This window comes from Nilaparvata lugens, chromosome 8 (assembly GCF_014356525.2).
Source record: "Nilaparvata lugens isolate BPH chromosome 8, ASM1435652v1, whole genome shotgun sequence".
Classification (NCBI taxonomy): Eukaryota; Metazoa; Arthropoda; class Insecta; order Hemiptera; family Delphacidae; genus Nilaparvata; species Nilaparvata lugens.
Genome location: NC_052511.1, coordinates 28895902 through 28900959, shown reverse-complemented (window position 1 = coordinate 28900959; position 5058 = coordinate 28895902). Strand labels below are relative to the sequence as shown.

The following is a 5058-nucleotide window of genomic DNA, read 5'->3' as shown; positions in this document are numbered from 1 at the left end:
CTGACTTGAAGATAGGAGTAATTCTAGCGACCTTCCATTTAGAAGGGAATTGGCCAGTCCTAATCGATTAATTGAAAATGAATTGCAATGGACTGAGGAGAACCTCTGCACAACCCTTCACAATAAAAGTAGATATCAAGTCAGGGCCCTCGGAACAGCTAGATCTAAGGCTGTTAATAGCAGACAGGATCTCGTCAGAGGAGACAGAATCAATACCAACACCTAATCCCAAGCTCCCAGACATCTCCAGCTCATTCTCATGCATATCAGGGGCGGCGTGTGTATCAACCTCATACACTGACTCAAAATATTTCGCGAACCCATCTACAACCGCAGAACCGCAGTAGGACTCCCCATTCAGCGACATCGTCGACTCCACAAACGACGTTTTCCTTTTGGAATTTACATAATTCCAAAAGCTTTTCATACTTCCATCTAAGCCTGACTGAATCGATGTCAAATAGTTTTCATGAGACTTAGATATTCTAGTCTTCAAGGATGTTCGTAAACTTTTGAAAAGGTTATCATGATAAGGAGACACTCTTCTTTTTCGTACACATCTATTCTTAATCCTCAAATCAGAAATTATATCAGGAGTAAACCAAGGAGGGTATTTTTTTTTTCTTCAATACGATCCTTGGAATACACTCATCCAAATATTTGTAGAGTAGACTATAGAACTCGTCCACTGCAGAGTCGACATCAGTACAGCCAAACACAGAGTCCCAACAACAGTCTCGCAGCTTACAATAAAGTTGAAAGTAATCCCCTTTAGAATAATTATACCGGGATTCAACTGGATCACCCGGAGATTCATTTGCCTCCGGAACAGAATACGAAGCAGCAACACACAATGCCGGCTGATGGCCGTCTTCAGGAAGCAAGGGATCATCGCTTTGGAAGACTTTGGCAGGAAAGTTACAAAGGACCAGGTCCAAAGTCCTACCCAGTTCGTTTTTTACTGGATTTAGAGAAACAAGATCATAGAATGACATAAAATTGTGAAGCATTCTTGCCTTAATTGTCCCCACAAAAAATCATAATCATTTGAGCAGATTTCAGGCAGATTAAAGTCTCCGATAACCAAGAAATTACCGTTGATTAGGCCATTGAGTGATTCAAGGTGGTCACAATAATTGAGAAAGACATTTGTTGAAATTGTCGGCGATAAATAAACAGCATTAATGAAGAAGTGAGTGGAATTAGATCTTATTTTTATTCCGACGGAATCATAATTATTATTAATGTCACTTATTGTGAGCTCTGTGAGGAGATTGCAACGATCTCTGAACGGCGACAAGTCACTTCGATAAACAACATATCGTTCATCAAATATTTCAGAACTTTTTATGCCATCATGTAACCATGTTTCAGTCAAAATTATCAAATCATAATTGCTGCCCAATAACGATGCGTACAGACTTGAAGTTTTAGTACGAAGTCCTCTAACATTCTGATAATAAATGGATAAATTAGAATTTAATGACATAAGATACAATAAAAAATTAATGAGAATAAATATAAAGCCTAAACAAGAAAAAGAGAATAGAAATTTGAAGTTGAAAAAGAAAAAAAAAGTATAAACCTAATACAAATTTTTAATAACTTTAAGCTATGCCTCAAAAAGATTACACACTACTCCGCACTTTAATTAATCTGTGAAATTGAATGGCTGCTAACAGAAACCGCATCATTCATCACCATTCAATACAAGAACCATAGACTGGGAAAAGGGCAAGAGCATTATCACCCAAACGCAAAGCACCAATAGAGGAGCGAAAAATCTAGATTAACTCAATATATAAAGAATAAAATAAATGATAACTCGACAAACTAGTCGACTCAATAATATTATCAATCGATACTTTCAAAACGACTAGGTACCGTACTGTAAACTGTTGCTGTAAATTATCTACGGTAAACATGGGAGAATACAAAGCAGAAGCGGTAACTAAAACTTGATAAGATAACCTGGTACCTAGTTGGAGATGCACACGGCACTAGAGAAATATAAAAACGAAGAATGATTGAAAGGGAAACCGAGAATGAATGCTTTAAAAGGAAACCGATAATGAAAGGTGATGACAATAACTCGTAGCTAGCTCTAACTTCTCCTCAGATAAGATTATTTGAATTGTTATTCACCATGCTAGGCTCACCCAACAAAGATTCCCGAAAAACGGTAGATAATAAAAAGATTAGGTTCAGCAAAGCTACAGAGTTCGCATTGATGAGACTATTGCATGGAAGAATCAAGTCGTAGTAAGAAAATGTAAACTTTAACACGAATCGTGTGACACTCCCCTCAGTCCGACCCCCTGAACATAATAAATTGAGTCAATAATAATAATATTGAACAATATCGCGAAAAGTAGTAGAAGTATGAGCTAAGTAGGTCAGTATTCAAGCAAGTGTATTAATAGTGTACTGTAGCATTGTAATAGAAGGAAGAAAAACTTCTACAATAATTAAATTCAACAGAAATAAAAAATAAATGATACGATTGAATGCTATTAAAATTAGGATTCAATGTTATTAGTTGCGATTTAAACCGAAATATATGTCAAAAGAAGCGTAAATTTGAATTGAAAATTCATTATTGAAACCTGAAAGTTAGTGAATAATATAATCATAAAAATTAATCATGATTCCCAATCAAAGCCCAAGCAATACCTCATTCTCCCCGCATACACTTCAGTATAACAATTTACAAGAATACAATATTGATAGAAACAATCAATAGAAGAAAGAAAACTGTCCTCTCCGAGAATGCAAAAAATAAACAAAATAATTCAGCTTATTACATAAATTGAAAATGGTCTAATAAAAACACTCGAAACTTAGTACTAGGCACACTTGGCCATGAAAGTCTGCAGTTCATTTTCATTATTAACTGTAAATACCCTTCCTTTATCCACAGGACGAATTTTCACATTCCCAGCCCAGTCAACCCAAACATACTTGTAACCTCGTTCCTTTGAAGTTTCTTTGCCTAAGACAACATCTTTCTTCGCACCAATGTTAGTGACCCGTTTATGTAAACTGGCTGTTCCTCACCTGGTAAGCCGAATACACGAGATGACATTCTCCTCACCTGCTTCTTTCCACTGAGTACCTGATGAGCGACATCGCGACGCACAAACTTGGCGACTATAGCTGGCGTCGGCTGCGCAGCGCTTGCCTTCAGCCGGTGACAGACGTCGATCGCTTCGGCTCCTACGTCCACTCCAACAGCCCTACACGTCGCTATCACCAAGTCGCGAACGTTTTCATTTTCAGAGAAAGGCACTCCACGGATCTCGAGCGTATTTTTTCGTCCGTACTGCTCGAGTGCGTCCAATTTATCAGTCAAAAGTTCGACACTCTTCTTCAACTGTAGATTGTCACCCTGTAGAGCCGAAATGATTTTTTCCTGCGTCTTAATGATTCCACCTTGCTTGGTCAGTATTTCCATACTGGAAGTCAGTTTGTCCAAGCAGGACTGCAGCGATAGCTGGAGCTTTGACTGACCCCCAGCAATCTCCTCTCTCAGTGCAAGTATAGTTTTTTCAAAAAGTTCCACTGTTATTGGCGACCGCAAATCACTTACATTAGCCACACGTTTAACTGGTGTATCCGAACTACTGTTTCTTTGGGCTCGAAGCTTTGATGTACATTTCTTACATACCCAGGTTGATCGAGTTCAGCCTCACTCAGGTCCCTTCCACCACCAGTACATCTTCCATGGAATATAGAATTACACTCAGTGCATACAACTTTATCCTTAGCCGAGCGATTCACGGATAATTTACACTCCTCACAAGCACTCATATTTAGATATAATATGACAAATCAAGAATATTTTTTGTGAAAGAAAACGAATATGAGAAACCGGTAGGCAATGAAAAAGAGTGCAAAAATAGAATCAGGGTAGAAATAAATAACTGAACAAGAGGCACAGCAAGAAAATAGAACTATTGCATAGCAGAGATAAGCGCGTTACGATAACAGAGCGTGAATTCAAAAGGTCTTTCCTCAACGACAGCTACTCTGATACTGAGGATACTTGAAGATTAATCTTCAAGAGTTTCTCATAGATCCGTGCTATTGTTGGTTACACCGCTATACCCCTATAGTATTAACAAATCATAAATAATTTACAAAAGAAAAACTATCTGATTACATTTTTATTTTACGTGAACTTTGTATCACAAACTGTACAAAATTGTTTTGATTATTAAAATTATAATAATTGATCGATTAATGGAAATTGAAATACGCAATAACTTGTATATACGCAATTCTTTGTATATTCCAATTTAAACAATTCAGTAGTTAAATGCGTGAAACATGCATTTCGTATCCCGTAAATGTTTCAGCCGATTCTTTCATTTACTCATAAAATGCATTTGTATTATAGTATTGATAAGCTAAGAGAATATTTTGTATATTATTATTATTATTATTATTCATTGAATCCAAGGAGATTGATAAGTCGGAAAATCGAATCCTGATTAATTGATTAATCAATTCTTATATAAAAATATTTATTCTTATACCAATATGAAATGATTATTTGAACTCGAAAAAATACTCTGGATTGTCTGTATCCTCCAATACATCGATCTCTTGGATTATAAGTAAGCTAGTTCATAATATTTATCCATTAAATAATATTATAGTATAATAAGTTGCATTGAAGATCAACTTTCTAATCACTCATAATACCAACCCTCGAACTGAAATACTACATCTATCAGGTGTTTTCCTGTCTCACTGGTGTGCCATAACTTCAACCGTAGTACTAGACCAATTAGCCTCACAATCTGTAATATTACATCAACTGAGCTATGCTCCTTGGGTGTACAATCAATGGTTCTAGATTGGAAAACTTGATGGAATCATACAGCATGCGTGTACCACACCCATACGATCCAGTATTTAGATTCACCTCGCTCTGTCAGCAGCATTGGTTTGATGATAAGTTTTGATGTTTTTTGTGTTCAATGCTGTCAATTTAAAGAGAGCCACACTACAAAATTTGAATTCCAAAACGGGTGTCCAACGTCTTTATCATTG

General features: G+C 36.6%; 1 protein-coding gene across 1 annotated transcript in view; it reads right to left on the bottom strand.

Annotated features, from left to right (window-relative positions):
- Positions 1–4031, bottom strand: part of LOC120352693 — a 38473-nt gene extending 34442 nt beyond the window's left edge. The window contains exon 1 of the mRNA XM_039434461.1: positions 2962–4031. Coding sequence (XP_039290395.1) covers positions 2993–3454 — 462 coding nt within the window. The 5' untranslated portion in view covers positions 3455–4031 and the 3' untranslated portion in view covers positions 2962–2992. The remainder of the gene's footprint in view (positions 1–2961) is intronic.
- Positions 4032–5058: the final 1027 nt, after the last annotated feature.